Source organism: Pelodiscus sinensis, chromosome 11 (genome assembly GCF_052426305.1).
Source record: "Pelodiscus sinensis isolate ZL-2025 chromosome 11, ASM5242630v1, whole genome shotgun sequence".
Taxonomy (NCBI): domain Eukaryota; kingdom Metazoa; phylum Chordata; order Testudines; family Trionychidae; genus Pelodiscus; species Pelodiscus sinensis.
Window position 1 is genome coordinate 2,061,397 of NC_143062.1, and position 19,073 is coordinate 2,080,469.

Here is a 19,073-nt window from a genome sequence, read left to right on the forward strand (position 1 = left end):
TATAAAGTGGATATCCTCAAATCTGTAGGGATATGGTAGAGGTCTATAAAATCATGAATGATGCTGAGAAAGTGAATAAGGAATTGTTATTTATCCCTTCACATAACACAAGAATTGTGGTCACCCAGTTAAATTAATAGGTGCAGTATTTAAACTAACAAAAGGAAGTACTTCTTCACACAACATTAACGTTAACTTGTGGAATTCCTTGCCAGGAGATGTTGTGAAGGTCAAAGTTATAACTGGGTTAAAAAAGAATTAGATACATTCACAGAGGATCTATTAGCCGGGATGCTTGGGTGTCTCTAAGCATCTGGCTGTTAGATGCTGGTACTGGAGGACAGGGGATGGGCTCACTTGATAATTGTCTGTTCATTCTCTTTGAAGCACCTGGCCACTGTTGGAATTCAGGATACAGGGCTAGATGGCCCATTGGTCTGGCTCAGTATGGAACTTGGAGGGATAGTCAAGGTGCCTCAGCTGGTTCTAGTGAAACTGGTATTTTGTTTCAGAATTCCATGACATTTGCTTACTTGTAAGCCTGTGAGCATCTGGGTATTATATATAATTCATTCATCAGCATATTCAGGTAAGTACCTGATAACAATTACATCAAGGCAATAAACATCTAACTTCACTTGATATTCATGCTTAGTTCTCTCCCCCCCTTTCTCTGACAAATAGGAAAATAAAAGAAAAAACCTGTCTCAGTTCTTCAATTATTCTTTTTAGAAACTAGTGGGTGTCACAGGAAGACTGTGGCAAAGCAACAGTTTTACATTTCATCCTAAAGGCAATAAATATCATGGTTGTTCTAATCTGAATGTCTACACTAGGAAATTATTTCAAAATAACTACCTACTGCAGACTAGGGTTTGTAGAGATTACCAAGAAATGTCTGTCCACTGATCCGACAAGCCACATCCTTCCAATTGCATGCATCTCCTGCTGTCTGGAGGGCAGGGGACTGGACTTGATGATCTCTCGAGGTCCCTTCCAGTACTAGTGTTCTATGGGTCCTGCGCTTCCTGGTGGGGCTTCACGTGTGCCTCAGAGGCTCGCGGTGTCCCTATCACTGCCAAGAAGGCAAGGGTACCCCGCTATCAGAGCCCTTTCATCATCAGACAGGCCAAGATTTTGGAGGTGTCCCGCCATTAGTCCACAGGGTCTCCCCTGTTCCTTACTATCAGCCCACCAGCCAGGAGCAGGGTTGGGGGGTCCCACCCACTTGCTCCGGGTTCTGGCCCAGGGCCCTATGCGGGGGATAGCCCCGAGTGAGCTGTGAGGCTTGGCCCTTACCCTACTGAAGAGCAGCCCCTTCCTGGGCCACTTCCCCAACTCTTCCTGGGTACCTCCTCCCCGATGTCTTGGAACAGGCCTTGTTGCTGCTGGCTGCATTGGGTCTCTGGGTTGGCTTAGGTTGGGCTCCTCTGTCTCTTGTCAGTCCCTTTTCTCCTTCCCTTTGCCTTGCTTGGGGGAAGGTTTTTATTGTGTGCTCATAGCCTTAAGTGGCTGCAGGTGCTCTAATCAGTCCACCCTCCAACCTGACTCCAGATGGGCTTCAGGTGTCCTAATTGGCTGGGCTGCAGACTCTGGAAGCCTGCTCTGGGAACATAAACCCAAATACCCAACTCCCCGGCTACGTCTACACTGGCATGATTTTCCGGAAATGCTTTTAACGGAAAAGGTTTTCCATTAAAAGTATTTCCGGAAAAGCGCATCTAGACTGGCAGGACGCTTTTTTGGAAAAGCACTTTTTCCGGAAAAGCGTCCGTGGCCAATCTAGACGCGCTTTTCCGCAAAAAAGCCCCGATCGTCATTTTCGCGATCGGGGCTTTTTTGTGGAAAACACTACTGTGCTGTCTACACTGGCCCTTTTCTGGAACAGTTTTCCGGAAAAAGACTTTTGCCCGAACGGGAGCAGCATAGTTTTTCCGGAAAAACACTGATGATTTTACTTTAGATCGTCAGTGCTTTTCCGGAAATTCAAGCGACCAGTGTAGACAGCTGGCAAGTTTTTCCGGAAAAGCAGCTGATTTTCTGGAATAACTTGCCAGTGTAGACACAGCCCCTGTGTAAGTGCCTTCCACCCGGCTTCTGCGGCTCCCTCTTCTTCGGCTGCCCTAATATCCATTGTTATGGACAATTGCTGTTGTAGGTCCAGACTGCAGAGAGGGAGGCAATCTTGTAGAGAGTCCAATTCATCAAGGTAAGGTTGCCAACTCTCCCCAGCTGAGTGGACTGGATGCCTTTTGTAGCAATGGTGTTAGGTCCATCCGGTCCAGGAGAGGTGTCAATCCTACACCAAAGGTATGTCTATATTGCAACAGCAGACCTGTGGAATGGCCTTAACTGGCTTGGGTTAGCCGAATGGCACTCAGGCCATAAGGTTAAATTGCAGTGTAAATGTTCATGCGTGGTCTGGAGTCTTGGTTCTGAGATCCTGTGCAGGGAGAGGGTCTTAGAATCTGAGCTCCAGTCTTAACCAGAAAGTCGATGCTGCTATTTTTTAGCCCTGTAGCCTCTGGCCTGGAGTCAATTTATCTGGGCTCTGACACTTGGTGCTGTGGGGTTTTTTACTGCAGGGTATATGTACACTCGGCATTTTGAAGTTGTAGTCCAGGCTCTTGAACTGGAGGCTCCTGGAAACTTCTCCTTTTCCTTTAAGTTTTCATGACAAGCCATTAATCCTAACAATAATAGACCCACAGAGCCTGCAGGGCATATATATCCCATCAATTCAACATTTTACAAATTGTTGCTTTTACGAAGGACAAATCAAGAAATCTTTTAGGGAAGTTGGTTGTTAGTTCATTTGTAAACATAGCACACAGCACCATCAGTGTAAATAACCTCTGAAAAGTGTAAAGAGTGTTCATGTTGGCAATTGGCAAAGAAGTTTCCTTATTAATAGACTTTGTTGATTTTTTTCAATCCATTATGCTTCCTTGCTATGAGGTAAGAAAGAAGATATTTTTCATTAAAAGAATGAACCACTTAGAGACAAGCATAAAAACATAGATCACGTATGAGAAGAGAGATGGATGCAGCTGAGAATGGAGAGCCTGTAAGATTTCCTTACTTGGAAGGAAACTTTACAACCATTTCATTCTTCCTTTTCCTTCCTTCCTGTTTCTCATGAAGTCTGATGAACAACAGAAATTTGCTTGTTCTATGAATCATAAGCAGGGGTGACCCATGACTGTAGGCCGACTTGGCCGTTGCCTAGGACGCCGCCTTCAATGGGGCGCCCAAGGTACCCGATGATGACATCATGGGTCACCCAGGACGCCCGATGATGATGTTACTCCATTGACAGCTGTGCAGGCAGGGGTTCCGATCACTCGTTCTGCCTGGGGCGCCAGCTGCCACAGCCCGCCTCGGCCCAATCCTGATCATAAGCTATCACCAGTGGTTGTTTGGGGCATAACAGGACTCAGTTGGCAGATGTTTAACAAGGGGATTTGAGATTTAAATAATTGTTCTAATTTTGAATCAGAATGAAAAGTTGAAATCTTGAAAATATCCACAAACTGGCCATTTGAAAAAGCTATTGGATTAGGTCACTCAGCCTTTTTTGTTTTGATAAATTTGAAATGTTTGGTTTTGATTTTGAGTTTTTACTCTTTTTGTATAACTAAATGGATAAAAAATTCTAAATGAGAAGAAATTTCAAATGAAAATTTGAAATTTTTCCTTTCAAATGGGAAATTTTGATAATTTTGAAACTTTTTTCTATTTTTCCAAACTTGGGAGTTTTATCAATGTCCCACAAATTGATGAATTGATATTTTTAACAAAAAAAACTTCAATTGGAAATTTCCCAGCTAGCTCTAATGGTAACTGAGAAATATTTGTATATCGTTATCTGGATAATACCTGAACTTAAATATACTGTGGCATGGAGCTCTATTTTTTCAGAGTGCCTGAATGTCAACAAAAATCAATACTTAGAATAGCAGAATAGTACTTATATCTGCATATTTATAACACTTCTAATTATAACCTTGTGGCATTTGTACTATGCTGACTTGCACATATTTTCCCAAATAATTCCATGACAAATGATGTCACATATACTTACAGCACTGTTTTAATTTCAGGTAGCAGAGAAGCAGCATTCACATATGCCATCATTGCGGCTGGAGTAGCACATGCAATCACTGCTGCCTGTACCCAAGGAAACCTAAGCGACTGTGGCTGTGATAAAGAAAAACAGGGACAGTACCATAAAGACGAAGGATGGAAATGGGGAGGTTGTTCTGCTGACATCAGATATGGAATAGGATTCGCCAAAGTGTTTGTGGATGCAAGGGAGATTAAGCAAAATGCAAGGACTCTCATGAACTTGCACAACAATGAGGCGGGGCGTAAGGTAGGTGTGTCTCTGCTCTCTATCATCATATGACAATTCCTTGTCTAGAATCAGAGGTCCGGTGACAACACATACAGCACAATGTTAAGAACTAAATGGACTTTAAGACTAATGCCATTTTACAGTAGTTGGACACGCACTTTTGTAAGCTACACAAACTTGTTGGACAATCCATCTGTCAAATATTTGTCTAAATGTTACTTTTTCCAGTCATAAAGCAGAAAATGCAAACCAACAGTTTAGCTGGGAAGTCAAATGGTGCTTAAGGTAGAAAGCTTTCTTGCTACTGTGTAGCTGAATCTGCTTCTCTTCAGGTTGAGACATGAATGTCTCATCATTCATTTGAAAAGGGATCACTTTCAACCCAACTGTCTAAATCTTGCTCTTTGTGTGGGGACTATAGCTAAAGGGGGGAAAATGTGAGCGAAATGGAACTGAGACCACAAACCAACTCATTTTAACCCAACATAATATATACACACGTAAGGCAGGGTTATCATTTTAAATGGAAAACTCCCCCACCATTCCTTAGAAACAGGCAGCTTAAAACACATTCAGGCAGAAACAGTGTTTGAACTTTTGTCTTCCTGGCAGCTGTAAACATGCACTTTTTATGTGGAATCTACACAGCAATTCTGGGAATCTTGACATCTCATGGTTTTGCTTCCTTTGCAATATATTGTCGTATATTCAGATTTCCTACTGTCACATGCAAAGAATAAAGATGCGGGCCCTGGCACGCCTGTCCAGCAGAGCAGCACTCAGCACAGGACTCGTGACAAGAACTACATCTGTGCTCCGCAGATCCCTGTGAGGTGGTTTGGCCCCCAGGGAACAGTAGAGCAGCCTCAGAGCACTCTAACTGGTGCTAGCTAGGAAGTGCCCAAAGTCGGTCTTTACACTGGCCAGTGGCACAAAGGGGCCAGGATCTCTGGTTCATAGGACATTAAATTACCATGTGGAAGTGTACTCTGAAAGAACAACGATGTAAAAACACCTTCTTATTCAGGGCTGGGCAAAATATGGCCCACAGGCTGGATTTGGCCCCAAAAGCCACCAGATCTGGGATGGCTTTTTCTCTGCCCCCTGCACACAGCTCAGAGCGGCTGGCTGTGGGGGCCTGTGCTTCTCTGAGTGCCATCATGAGCGAGGGGAGGTGGGAAGAGGCTCCACATGCTGCCTCGCCCCCAGCTCTGAGCGGTGTGAGGGGGTGCAGCAGGCAGGGATCCTGCCTGAGGGACCCTCTAGGCTGCTGGCCAGGAACTTCTTAGGTAAGTGCCTCCTGGTCAGCACCAGCCCCTTCTTCCCCCCAGCTGTTTGGCCACTGCACTTCTGCTCCCATAACGCAAAACTTCTGCCACCCCGCTCTTGCACTCATACCCCTCCCAGACCCTGCACCCCAATCCCTTGACTGAGGTCACAACCCGTTTCTGCTCCTGGTCAGAACTCAAACCCCTGCACCCCCATCCCAGGTCAAAAGCCCCTTCCAGACCCTGTACCCTCTCCTGCCCCAGGTCACAAACTCTTCCTTCTACCCAAACCCACTCCCAGACCCTACACTCTCTCCTGTACCCCAACCTCCATCCCAGGCCCCACGCTGCTTCCATTAATATCATGGAAAAGTATAGCCCTTGATGACTTACCATATTCTTGAAGTGGCCCCTAAATCCAAAAAAATGTGCCCACCCTCTTTCTTATTGTTCCCTGTGCATTTACAGCCCTGTCTGCTGATTTTACTGGCCTGTCATTTTTTTACTACTGTTAAGTATTATAGAGCCAAGAGAGCTAAGGACAGTGAGCTGGATTGTCTCCCTTCAGGTGCATCATCAACAGAAGGGTTCACCAAATAATGCCTCAGGGACACCTGAGCAGTCGCATGGCCTTAGCTGGATTGCACAGGCTCACGGGATGGAACGCAGCGAACAGTGCTGTTACTGACCCACGGTTACCTTCTAGAGCAGAAGGGCTCCTGAACATAGTAATTCACTGTCCTACAGCCCAATCTTGACCCCAGCTCCAGCCCCCAAGCTAAAATAATTCCCTGTGCTTTCTTGGCTCTTTATTTCACCTTCTCCACTGTCGGCACTTCGATGGAATTTTTCAGCCAGGCTGTAAGTGGTGGCTTTGTCTTTGTCTTGCTGTGAGTTAGCCCTGAGTCTGAGTAGCCTGAAGTGGAAAGTGGCTTGAAGACACTAATATTTCTGTTGCAGTAACAATAATTAGGGCTCTGAGAGATCACATCTGGCACTGAAGTGGCAGCCCACAGCATTTGGGCCTTGAAAAAGAGCTACTGTTTCTGTCACAAGCAACAGCATAGCCTGCCTCAGACTTACTGCTGCCGAAAGCTAGAGCAGTGATACGAACCTTTTCTTTTTTTCAGTGCAGAGATGATCTCTCAGAACACTACTAAGTTGTTACGACAGCAGAAATATTAATGTCGCCTGAACTCATCTCATTGAGTAACTGTTCAAAGATCTTGATTTTAACAATCCCTGCGGTAGACTCCAGTGGTCTGAGAATCACTCTCTTGGCTGGTAGGCTCTTTACAGCAGATGAGTTAGCATAGCCTGATTGTATTCCACCGGGCTTTTTAACAGAGAGGGTCACATTTCTTTTGTTACACCAGTGTAAGTCCACTGAAGTCAATGATAACAAAGGAAATTGGTCCACTCAATGTGGCGTTCCCCCTTTTTGTTGTATCTTGCAAGAGCTGGTTTATAGAGAGGTTCATTTCCATATAACTGGTGTAGCTTGGAGCTGGAAGGAAAAAAACGAACTTAAAATGGCTTACTGACATCCGGCTGCTCACAAGTATGTTTGGCACTGGGGGTTCTTTTAGAAAAGCATCACTACTGCACAGCTAAAGGAATCAGACAAAGTATCCCAAATGTTGTGTATTATAGTTACAGGGCCTAGGTTTTTAGAATTACATGGACAAAAATGTAGTAGGCATCTGGGTCTTGGGGCTGTGGTGGGAGCCAAAATCACAGCCCATTTAAAAGTTCTGTAAAAGTCCTTGAGCTAGCCAAGGCAGAGGCATAGCATAACATGGCAGTCATGCCCGTGTCTCTTGACTCTCTAGACTGTGAGCTTTGTGTTGTGTTGTGCCTTGGATATGTAGCATAATGTGCCTGGTCCTTTGTATTTCCCACCAATTGCACATGGGCACAATGATTGTATGTCTAATTTGTGTATACAACACACACAGTCCTAAAAAACTAGAGCCTGGGAAGTTTCACTGTGTTTGTCTTATTATCGGGAAGAGCTGTGGTGTGTGCTGTCTTTGGCAAACTGCCATTTCTCCAGCAGGCTCAGAAACTATTCTGATATGGAGATATTTATATGCCTGTAACTGAAGCCTTCACAATGTAGAGCTACTGATTTCATTTGAGACCAACACAAGCCTGGGAGGGTGTTATTGCGTGGCCACAAACCAGTAGAAAATGGATTGCTAAAGACTGTATTTAGTTCAGCGGTCATAATCAGGTTTTGTACAGAGTTTTTGTCACCTGCTCCATTCTACAGCAAGGACTACTTGAGGGCATGCATCAAAGTGGGAGTGATTGCTGATTTTAAATGCCACAAATGGACACAGCAAAGCCTGGCATGTTGTGTTTCAACAGGGAATATCTGAGATCCATATATTTTTGGGACTCTTTTCCAAAAGATTCCAAACTACTAGGAATAACCCGGTCTACTCTAGAAGACATACCCACTGCTGAGAGTGGTTGTCAGTAACTTGTTCCTTGGAACAGCATATCGACAACGGTTTAACTGCTAGTACAGACAGGATAAGAGTGTTATCAGCTAGGTTTTAGAAGGCATGACTGAGACTCATCAAGTAAGCAGTGTAGTGAGAGAAGAACTTCAGGTGTAGTTGTTGCTTTTTAACCATGCATTTTTTTAGTTTATTCATATATTAATTTCTTAGCATCCTTTTCCTGACACAGTCTCATTAGTGTAATAGCTAATGAACTAGCTCACAAAGCAGTAACATTCAGACCAAGGATAATATGAGTGTCTCCATGTACACTTAGTTATACAATGTGTTCCTGGTCTCTTATCAAAGCTGGATTTGCACCTTACACACTCCTAGGCATAGCATTTTCAGGGTCCCCCTGTGTAGAGATGATCTTCATGTTTTCCATAAAAAAATGAAACTTAACTCACTTAACATTTAGTGCTCCTAGAACGCTGGCACCCCCTATGCATGTGCCAACGGTGCCTAACTCGAATTCTAGCCATGGCTCTAACCCATCTGTCCCAGGATATAGATCCAGTTCTGACCATGGTTGTCAGTCACTGGTCCTATGGATTCAGTATCTACAGGATTTAGCTGCTTGGGTGGAAGGGATAAACAGGGTTCATCTGTATCTCTGTATTTCCCCCTCACATATGCAAGTGGAAGTTCTCCCAGTTTCTTCAATAGTCACTCCTATTGGGCAGTGCTGGGATTCCCAGAAACTCTTTTTTAGGTATGTCTGTTCTGCAGCTGGAGGTAAAATTGTCAGCTTGGGTAGACATATGAAAGCTAACTTTGATCAAGTTAGCACACTAAACACAGCAGCACAGCTTTGATGGTATGGGTGAGCTACCTGAAAAAAAACCCCTCCAGGTCCTCCTAATTATGTAATTGCATAGCCAGCTCATGGCACTGCCCAGGATATGCTACTATTTTTAGTGCACTATTTCAATCAAAGTTAGCGCGTGGACATCTACTCAAGCTGGAAATTACAACTCCAACTGCAGTATGGATGTACCCCTGGTTAGCCAGATCAGTGAGCTCAGAGATGGATTTAGGAGGGATTTTTGCTTGCACCCTGGAAAAACATCTCAATCAATGGGAGATGCCTTAGTTCATTTGTCTGGCATATCTCTTTCTGCTAAGAGGGCTCCTGGAACCCTCTTCCATATCTGAGACACATCACATCAGGTGCCCTTTGCTTTGCCAAATTCATATGTCCAGAACTGCTGGCTGACCACACTGAGAAGCAAGCAGAACAAGGAGAATTGTAGGAGCATTCATAACAGCTGTGCCAGAAAATGGAGATAAAGTTCCTGTTAATTTGTAGCATGAGCCTACTACTGATCTGCTCTCCGAACTTCCACTAACTTCATGGGAATTGCAGACATGCAACAGTTGTGGGTTGGCTCTTCAATTAGCAAATTAGACTTCTCACATACTTAAATTATGCAGGAAACTTCCATATCTACTAGTGTAACCTGCTAAAATAGCAAAGTAGGTATGAAAGAGCTTAGATATTTTGGTGCTTTGACTGAAAGATTTTCTTTCCGTGTCAGAAGCAAGGACATTATCAAATCTCTCTCTCTCTGACATTGCAGTTCTGTGAATGACATCTTGCATCAGTGTTACATCATATTAAATATAACGCCACATTATGAGTCATTGTTATAAATCATGGTACAGGCTACATTAGAAGGCTTTTGCAATCCAAGGGCACATCAAGGTGGATTTTTATTTGATGTTTCTCTTTGCAGACACACATAGGTGTGCTAATTTAGTAATTCTATCATGAATTGGTAGTGCTTCAATTCTCCTTGGGCTCTTGAGTTAAATATATGTTGTAGAAGAGGTTCTGAATGAACAAACAGGGGGTTTGTACTCTAACTACCAGGCATGGCTGAGAGAAATTATAAGGAGTGGATCCAAATGGATCAAGTAATTTTCAGAATTAATCCAGTGTAATATTGACTGTCCTATTTGTAGGGGAAGAGGTTGAGATGAAACAGTGGTGCTTAGAAATGAAGGATTTTAGGAATCCCCACAATACAATTGTGGAATGCCAAGCATTATGTCATTTTGGTCCCCTTTCCTGGCTGGGTCTCTTTTATTGCCTAGCAAAGTGTTAACTTCAGGGTAGGTTTGGATTCCTCAGACAAACTGCCTTGTATACTTTCCCCACTCTCTTCCAGTGCTAGTATCAGCACTAGAATCACCAGACCACAGAAGAGCCAACAGCATTGCAGTGTCCCTGGGCAGTGTGTGCATGTGGGGTCCCAGCTCTGCTTGGAGAAGAGGCGGAGCTAGGACAGCCAGCCCCCAGTGCTGCCTGAATCCCTGCCAGTCCTCAGAGCCGGCCAAAGCGCAGGATCCAGGGCTCCAGTGGCAATTCTAAAGGGCCCGGGGTTCTTGGCTGCCACTGCTGGCGCTATTTCTAGATGGCTTAGGTGCCCACAGGGGGGACAGACTGCCAGTCATCACCATTTGTGGTTCAGCTTTGTTGTGTGTATACATATACAATGTCTCTTGGAGAGTCCAGCCGTTGTACAGCCAGCATGCCACAGGGATGGAGCGAGGCCCTGCCTGCCTTCCCCACCTCCTCAGAGATAGCTGTGTCACAAGACGGCTTGTAGGGAGTAGTCCTATAAGGGCATGTCTACACTTGCAGCCTAATTTGAACTAGGGCTGCAAATGTAGGCATTCGGAATTGCAAATCAAGCCCAGGATTTAAATATCCCGCGCTTGATTTGCATCTTCCTGGCTGGGTGCCATTTTTTTTTTTTGAAATTTACAAGCCCGAAGTAACTTCCTGCGTCTACACGCGGCAGTGAAATGGGCGTTCGAAATAAAGCCCTAGTTCGAACTACCTGTTATTCCTCCTGCAATGAGGTTTAACAGGTAGTTCGAACTAGGGCTTTATTTCAAACACTCGTTTCACTGCCGCGTGTAGATGCAGGCAGTTACTTCGGGCTTGTAAATTTCAAAAAAAAAAAAAATGGTGCCCGGCCCGGGAAGATGCAAATCAAGAGCAGGATATTTAAATCCCAGGCTTGATTTGCAATTCCGAATGCCTACATTTGCAGCCCTAGTTCGAATTAGGCTGCAAGTGTAGACATACCCTTAGTGCCATAACAACACAAGCAATGAGCAAGGGGAGAATGGCCCTTGTACTGGAAAAAGAGCTTGCCACAATCTGGCTCTTTATAGCTTACAACAGAGAGCAATTGGCTAATGTACAGTAGCCAAAAGTATGTACTTTTGTATTCAAATATCCCAACAGCTACACAAGCAGGAATGTTTTCAAGGGGTTATACATCAAGATGCATGCTCTACTGGGCCTGGAGCTGCTGAAAATTACCATAGACTCCAGAGAGTCTAGGAGACCAACTTATAGAAGAATAATTAAAAAGTGGGTGAGGCTGCTCTGTTACTGCAGTATCATTTAATTACCGATACCAGAAGTATTGGCAGGACAGTCATATGTTTCCTGAAGCTCACGACTTCCTAGTGCCCTTTAAAAAGTTACACTATTTATTTTCTAACTTTGCTTAAACCTCCCTGCCCCCACTGATCTTTGCTTTTAGAATCCTTCAGTTTTCAACTTTTTGCGCGTCCTTTAAATTTAAGGCGGATCAACCACTTTCCACATTGCAGTTAGTAAATATGAATGGAATAACCTCAATGGTTAATTATTCTAGAATGAAAGTAGTTTCCTGTTGTCAGTGGGGCCGACTGCCTTGCCGGGCCACTGGGAAAGACGTAGGGGTGGGAGGGCTCCTGCTCCATGATTCTGGAAGGGGTGGGGCCTCAAGTAGAAGGGGCGGGGCTGGGGCTGCACAGCCCTTAGTGCTGCCGTACAGTGCTCTGGCAGTGATTTAAAGGGCCCAGAGCTCTGGACTGTTGTCGTAGTAGAAGCAGCAGCAGCAGCTGGGAGGTCCCGGTCCTTTTGTATTGCTGGGTGCCAGGGCAACTGCCCTTTCATCCCCCCATTCACAGGCCTGGCAGTTGTAAATTGTCTCTCAGGAGTTTACTCTCCAGCTTTGGTTCAGTTGCTTATATCACTGGGTATCAGGAACATTTGAAGGGGCAAATATATTGAAATACTGGCTGTGCACCAGGCCATCTCAGATGTAACACATAGAAACACCAATGCATCTGTCTTCTGAGTATGGGAAGCCACTTAGCCACAGAAATCCCCAAAGAGACTGTATCTTGCACTGAACAGATGCAAACTATTTTTTCTATTTGCTTCCATCTAATGGTAAATCTGTCATATAAAACATTCATGTATTAACATCCAAATCCCGTCCCACTGAAGACAAAGGCCACATTTCCACAGACTACGAAGGAGGTGGATCAGCCTTAAGCCTGGGAGTCCATCGTCATAGTGTACAATAAAACAAAGGATTAGAGTTTGGGTCCTCGGCTCCTGAGGGACAGAGACTGGGAGCCCTGTGGAGGCAAACAGGCTACTTCAGTGCTTTAACTTCTTTGTTTTCAGAGGATTTGCTCCAGTTTACAGTGGTGTGAGCTCAGGATAATGCCTAGTATTTGTTCATTCCTTTATGGGGAATGCTTTTCACAGGGGTACATTTTTCCCTTCAGGATGGTGGCTGGAGCGATGTTGACAGGCCCGGCGAGTAGCTGCATTTACTCTTTCTGGCCAGAGGAGGTTATTGCAATACCGGAGTGCAAAAGGGTGGGGCCGGGTGAGGGATGATGTAGAGTGAGCAGAGATACATAGAGCTGAAGAAATAAAGGGAATCTCAAAGGCAAGCTTCTGAAAACACAAATATAAATATCTTCCAGGGTAAATGGTCAAAGGCAGCATGTTCACTAAATTTCACTCGAACCTGTGATCTGATTATATGGAAACTCTACTGCTAAAATAATCTGTACCACTTTGAAAACATGTCTCTAGCCTCCGAAATATCCCTACACATTGGCTTGTTCCTTGATTTAATAGTGTAACTAAGCAGCTTGGTAGAAATCTGCCAAGAAGGGAAAGAAGCAGCAGCAGCAACAACAACAAAATGGAGGGCTTACCAGGCTCATCCAAATGTCCTAGACAAATACCTTGTTGCAGTCAGAGGCCCATAAACAAAGGCAACAAGGCTGCTCCCAGCAAGCCCCTTCTGACTTCCCAGTTGGTGCGGTTCCTCACTCCAGCCAAATACAGAGGAAGAGCCCGAGCCAATCCAATTTAGAGTTCTCTCCTGACAGAACAACTCATTCTAGGTAGGCCTGGACATAACCCACCCCTGCAATCCTAGCCCTGTTATAGACATTCTGCTCAGGGAGAACGTGTTTAGTTTCTCCTTGACAACCACTGCACGGGGCCTGTACAACCATCACTACAATGACGCAATCTACTGAAGAGGCGATAGAAACAGTAGTTATTTCTGGCAAGCCCACGCACAGCTCCTTCGACATGCAGTTTGTAAGGCAGGATTTTCAAGAGGGCCCAGCACTGAATGAACAGCACTCCCACTGAAGTCAATGATGAAAATTCCATTCATTTAAATGGGAGCAAAGTAAGGGAAATGCGGAACACTTTGGAAATCACCACTCCATTTTCCTCTTTTACCCCACCCCCTACCTCCGGGTCTGGCTGAATGTTTGCACTACACCTGACAGGCCTATGCAGGACAATTTCCTAGGTGTGAAAAAAAATACAGATCCTGGGCGCTCTCATAATATTTTGTTTGTATTTGAAGGGATCAAAGCTCTATTTTATAGCTTTCCTACTGCTTTTAGATAATAGTCTTAAAACAAGACAAAACTTGACAGACAAGCTCTGCATCTTCTCAACAGCCCAGGGTAAAGATAAAGGGAACATTAATGTTATTCTAAATTATGAGAAGGAATCAGACTGCACAAGAGTTGTAATCCACAAGAATGAATTTTCATTCCACTTGTCCTCCACTTTCAACTCATCAGAAGTTGTGATACATGGTCCTACTTGTATTTTGGCTTTCAACTCCCTCTTACATCTTATGTGGTTGAAAATTGAATTCCTGATTTACACTGAAGATTAGGGGATGATAAATGCAATCACTTACCTGCAATCACAGTTTTAGAGGGTTCTGGCATTTTGAGCAAAGCTAGCAGTTCATGGAGGTGATTACTAGCGCTGACAAAGACAGGTAAGAAAACGCCAAGTCCTGTTAATAAATAATAAAAAGCCCTCAAGTTCCAAATTTACTCTCATGAATTTTTCATAACAGAAAAAATCAGAAGGTCACTATAATGTTTAAATAGCTTAAATAATACAAAGTCACTGACTAGGTCACGAACCTTTCATGGAAGCTGGGAGATGTTTCCAAAGTTAGCTCACGTTTGCTCTTTGGGAAGCTGGCTGCATACATCATTTAGTGAACACTGAGGTACAGGGTTGGCCTGGGGTCCACTCACCACAGCAGCACCTCTTGCTGGCCTTCCTGGGGGTTAGCTCTATCATTTGGTGCTCCCTCTTTGGAGAGGGTGGATGTCTCCCCTTGTTCTCTCACCGTGCAGCCCTGCCTCACTCCAGACATCGCAGCATCCCCTTCACGACTCGGCCCTGTGGCCAGATCATCATCTGTGTTTCCTTCCAGAGTTACCCAAAGTCCTTTTATGGAAATAGTCCCAGGAAGTCTTCTCCCCTGCTGCCCTGATGATACCACTTACTCACTGGCCAGTAGGGGAACCTGGGCCTGCTCTGAGCTCTGGATTCCAGCCCAGGGACCCTCAGCATAGCAGTTCTGGTCTCTGGTTTCTCAGCCCTCACTGCTCCTTTCCTTTACTGCTTCCTGCTCTTCCTGTCACCTATTTCTTTGAGAACACCAGGTCTAAACCAACTTCTTCCTCCCTCTTCGAAGGGAGTGTTTGCTCTTTCTCCCAGGCACTCTGTTTCTGCACAGCTGAGCCTGCTCACCATCAGTTCCCTTCTCCCTGGCTCGCCCTCCCTCCCTGGCCTCTTTAACCCCTTCTCATCCTATGTGGAGTGCACACCCCTTCACAAGTACCCAAGGAGAAATGAAGGATTATTTTAGACATTATATAATTCACTGTTTGAACTAGCTCTTACCGAAGTCAATGGAAAGATGCCCTTTGACTTTGGAAGAGTTGTCAGTGTCTCACTAATATTCCAAAATCAAAACTTTGTTTTACATTGGTAAGCTTGTTTAGAGACAGTGTGCTTACTTATTACATCACACACAAAACCTAAACACTAAAAGCAAAGAAACTGAGTGTTTAAGAGCCTCAGATTTTATCCTAAAACCACAAACATATTATTGTGCTCTAGAGAAAAACATGCACATTACATCACATCACAACACAACAACCTTTACTCTGACCCATAGTGGGTAGAAGCTGTTTCTGTATAATTTCTGTTACCATAATCTTGGTTATGTTAAAATACTGTATGTTTTTTCTTTGTACTTGTTTCTGGAATTTCCTTCTGTGTGTACGTTAGGGGATGGGGGCAGAGGTCACAGGAAAAAAGTCATCAGCTAACTTTTTCAAACTTGGCACCTAAAGTTAGGCTTGTTAAGGAGGTGGCAATATTTTCAGAGGTAGGTGCTAAAATTTTAGTGGGAGTATCCAGCACTCTTGCAATTCAGGTCTCTTATTCAGGTGTCTAAATATGGACTTGTGTGTCTATTCTCGGCATGACAATATGGATATTTTGGCCATTGAAAATTAAAAACATGAAAGAGTGAAGTCCCCAGATTTTAAAAAATGTATTGGTGCTTGAGCAAGTTAACTTTTTTGCATGTTATTGACAATCTAATATCTGGTTAGGTCCTTCTGGAATACCATTTTCCACACTTCTGAAGAGATAGTTGTTTACACCACACATAACCTATAACACATACACTGAATTTGACCAGGGTGCCTGTGATATCTTACCTCATGCCAGATATCTTTATTCACAGTGCATCTGCATGAATTATTCATATGTAATGCTTCTCCCATCATGGGATGTCAGTAGGAGTGGAACCTGGGTCTTTCAGAACAAGCCTCTACAACCTGAGCCAAAGAATAGTTGGTGTGCTCAAGTCTTACCTGCATTTGGGCCAGCCACTGGGGTGTGTGTGTAAGACACAATACCCACAGCTGAGATATTACACGTGCATGCCTATTACTCCAAACATTGGTAAACAATGCTAGAAAGTTTTAAGAAGTTCAATAACTGACAAGACCAAAAAGATCCACCTCCCCTGGTTTTTCTGCCAACTCCTTTTATCTATAATTCTCAAAGAGCCTTGCAAAGGTAAGTAAGCATTATCAGTCCACTTTTACATTTGGCCTATATAAAGATGTTTGAATCAATGCATGTGAGAGGCACTTGACTTCAGTGGAGTTGTATCAGTTTCAACCAGCAGTTTAGCCCAATTAATATAAGTTTTTCTAAGTAGCCTGTAGTGACAAAGCAGGTGAGTTATTATCTTATCACCTACCTTGTCTCTCTAATACCCAGGGGCTATGTCTACACTGCATGCTTTTTGTGCAAGAGTTCTTGCGCAAAAGTTCTTGTGCAAGAGTGCGTCCACACTGCCATGTGCTTTTGCACAAGAGATGTGCTTTTGCACAAGAGCATCCATGGCAGTGTGGATGCTCTCTTGTGCAAGAAAGCTCTGATGGCCATTTTAGCTATAGCGGTTTCTTGCGTAAGAAACCCCTGTTCCCGTCCACACTAGCCTTTTTGCACACGAGCTCTTGCGCAAAAAGGCTTATTCCTCGTGGGGAGAGGAATAACTCTTGTGCAAAAAGCCCTCTCTTCTGACGATCTACTGTACACTTTCTTGCAGGCTTGTAGTGTGGATGCTCAGCAAATTTTTGTGCAAGAATAGCCGTTATTGTGCAAGAAGCCTGCAGTGTAGACGTAGCCTGGGAGTGACATGGCTATAATAACACTGCATATTATAAAGTCTGCTTAAGACGTTTGTGGCACAAGAGAGATCAGAACTCAGCTCCTTGCAAAGTCATGAGCTATGACAATGCTTGCCGGAATCCACAGAGTGCACAGAACTCTGGAAGCAAGCAGTTTAAATCCCATTCAGTGAAAACAAACAAACAAACAAAATCAGTGTATCACTTAGGAAAACAATGGCTTACGTTTCTTACATGCCTGTCTTGGAAACACAAGAGTGTGATGTGCTCTTTAAAGGGCTAACCTGTGAATTATGTATTATAAGAGTTTGTGAAGGAGCACAGCCTTTGCATAGCCATGAAAAGATAAGACACATATTGCCAGCCATAGAGCTGAAGATGAACCACTCATTTCTGAGCAATCAATATACTTCAGGGGTGGGGTTTTTTGGGTTGAGGACCACTGACCCACAGATAAATCAGTCAAGGGCCACTCACAAAACCCCCTCCCTGATGTGGCACCCAACTGAGAAGGAAAAAGACACTCCCCACATTGCAGGGAGGGGGAGGGAGGCTGAGCCTCGGGGGCTGGACTTAGGCAAGCCAGTAGCCACATCTGGCCCCCAGGCCTGAGATTCCCCACACCTGGAATAGAGCAACAGGTACAAGCACTGTTAAATGACTATATAGCTAGTATTTCTTGGCATTATACTAATGAGTACAGAGCAATAGGTATGTGTACTCTTACATGACCAAATAGCTAAACGGGGAATTAATGCCAGAATCATAATTTGTGTTTTCCAAATTGATGTACTCAAAATTTGTGCACAAAAGTTGTGTGATTTTAGGAAAATGATCTGAGTATAAACATATTCTGGACTTCATTTAACAACATATTCAGATTTTTCCTCAATGGGTCATAAAATATTAAAACACTTATCCCTAAACTGATACAAGATATATAAAATACCTATTGAAGTGCATGTTCCTGTAGAAGCTTTAGTAAAATGTTAAGTCATATGTGACTGCAGAGGAGATGCCAGATTCATCCAGCCCAGAGCAATGCTATATACCCAAAGTAAGAATTGTTGCAAAACCTTTAGGAGTCTTGGTTAGCCAAGATGTCCTAATACTTTTAGAACCTGTGAAGCCCACAATGGACCACACTCCTTTAGAATTTGGTCCAATTGTAGGATACAGAAAAGATGGCAATGTCCATATTTGCAGAAATTACGAAGCAAATGAGGGCCCATTTCCAATGCTAAAAACATAGTATCTTTTTCCACCATTAGAAAGTGGCAAGATTTGTCTAAAACAAACTAGTAGGTGAAACACAATCAAGAACCTTTAAATATCTGCATATCAATATTCTTATGGGGCTATTTACAGCTAGCTTTTCCCAGGTGTGGCTAGTACACTGGCTACATAATGAAACAAATGGCAGGACCCTCTGAAGAAGGTCTGGCCCATGAAAGCTCATCACCTAATAAACCATCTTGTTAGTCTTTAAAGTGCTGCATAGTCCTTTCTTTTGTTTCAGCAAGATCAGACTAACACCGCTACATCTCTATTACTGGCTACATAATGGCATATAAAAAAGGTTTAAATGATATGATCAACCATTTGAATGGCATACTAATTAAGGTGACAATATGGAAATTTATTTGAAGAGTCTGGACTGCATGGTAAAAGTCTAAAAGGTTGGATTATGGGGGGGAGGGTTGTTTTTGTTTTTTTAAAGGAGAAATGTCTCTTTTCCTAATCACAAGACTTAAGATAAATGATACAAGTAGAAAGCTTAAAATCTCTTCCAAAGTGGAGCAGTTTCCAAAATAACTATGCCTAGGCATGCCACAGTAGTCAGATCCCTACTTAATTGGGTTACCCATTATATTAAGGTTTCTTTTTATACAGGCTTAATAAATAATGAATAGTTGTTATAAGCATATCACAGGCATGAGTTGTATGTGTTGTGGATAGGTATAAGCACACTAGTGCAAGATGTAATAGATAGTGATGAGTCATGATTGCACGGAATCGATTGTCCTATTATACTCTGATTAACCCTTTACTAAAAAGATTATTTATTTATTAACC

The 19,073-nt window shown here is 43.6% G+C and overlaps 1 protein-coding gene across 2 annotated transcripts in view; it reads left to right on the plus strand.

Moving 5' to 3' along the window:
* WNT7A (Wnt family member 7A) overlaps window positions 1-19,073 on the plus strand; it is a 56,021-nt gene that overhangs the window by 23,008 nt on the left and 13,940 nt on the right. For both annotated transcript variants that reach the window (XM_075939682.2, XM_089781008.1), the window contains one exon: window positions 4,104-4,375. In XM_075939682.2, coding sequence (XP_075795797.1) covers window positions 4,104-4,375 — 272 coding nt within the window. The remainder of the gene's footprint in view (window positions 1-4,103; window positions 4,376-19,073) is intronic.